Below are 1,055 nucleotides of genomic sequence, written 5' to 3'. Positions count from 1 at the left end.
TCTTTCCCCATGCATTTCCAGCTAATAAGGATTTTGTCACTGTGCCTGCCCTCAGATTTGCACACTGCTGTTCCACAATCCTCTTGGTGGGAGGGGGAGGTGTTTGCTTTCCCACACACTCCTAAGACACCACTTTGGATCAGGAACCTAATGGCAGTCCATGTCTCTTCTTCACAGGAAAGGGGCAAAATGCTCGCTCCCAGTTCTGCTGTGATGCCAGAGCAGGACTGGCAAACAGAAGCAAAGAGAAACCTCCAGAACCTGAAGAAATTTAATAACCAGGACTTCAATGACCTGCGAGCCTTGTGTCTGAGCAAAGGGCTGCTCTTTGAGGATGCCACTTTCCCTGCTCATGTCAGCTCCATTGGTCCCAACCTGCTCTCAGAGGATAAGCTGTGGAGAATACAATGGAAGAGGCCAACTGTGAGTTCCACCAGCTGGGGTATTTCATAGCCCTGCTGCTAAATGGGAGCACTGATGGCCAGTGACTAAAGACCTTCACCTTGGGGAAGGAGATCTGTGTTAAGCACAAAAGTAGACCTCCAGGAGAACAGGGGAAGCACAACACTGCAAGGAGGGATCCTTGCTGTGGGGTGCATGGAGAGGAGTAATGCTAATGATTTCACTAGATACACTTCTGTAGGAAGTTTGTTTCTACCTGTGAGCCTGACTAGAACTAGTGTTCCCACTTTGATCTGCTTCTAGAGGAGTTTGTGCAAACTTAAAAAACTGTCAAATTCTATTAAAGAACTCTGATTTCTGTAATCCAAGCAACTGGCTCAGCAATACCTATTTTAAAGTAATTGGGACAAGGCATGAGAAATACATTTGTGTGTTGGTTCCCAGTTGCAATTTAATCAGCAGTTCTCATCTGGCGTATGGATGTTTAAAATGGGAGGTGGAATCACACGCTCAGCTCTTTTATCCTAGGACCTAATTTAGGGTATCTTTCCATGGTCAGACTGCTCTATATAGCACTGTTGTGTACCATTTGCTGCTGGTGCAGCTACTGCATTAGCTATGTGCTGCCCTTTTTCTGGGTTTCGCAGAGCATG

At 46.4% G+C, this 1,055-nt stretch overlaps 1 protein-coding gene across 1 annotated transcript in view; it reads left to right on the top strand.

Moving 5' to 3' along the window:
• Positions 1–423, top strand: part of GALNT14 (polypeptide N-acetylgalactosaminyltransferase 14) — a gene marked incomplete at both ends in the record, with an annotated part of 93,415 nt that extends 92,992 nt beyond the window's left edge. The window contains one exon of the mRNA XM_009083968.1: positions 178–423. Within this exon, the coding sequence (XP_009082216.1) occupies positions 178–423 (246 nt within the window). The remainder of the gene's footprint in view (positions 1–177) is intronic.
• Positions 424–1,055: the final 632 nt, after the last annotated feature.

The sequence above is a fragment of the Acanthisitta chloris genome, unplaced genomic scaffold (genome assembly GCF_000695815.1).
Source record: "Acanthisitta chloris isolate BGI_N310 unplaced genomic scaffold, ASM69581v1 scaffold14161, whole genome shotgun sequence".
Taxonomy (NCBI): Eukaryota; Metazoa; Chordata; class Aves; order Passeriformes; family Acanthisittidae; genus Acanthisitta; species Acanthisitta chloris.
Note: the sequence above shows the minus strand (reverse complement) of the source record. Positions and strands in the feature narration are given on the sequence as shown.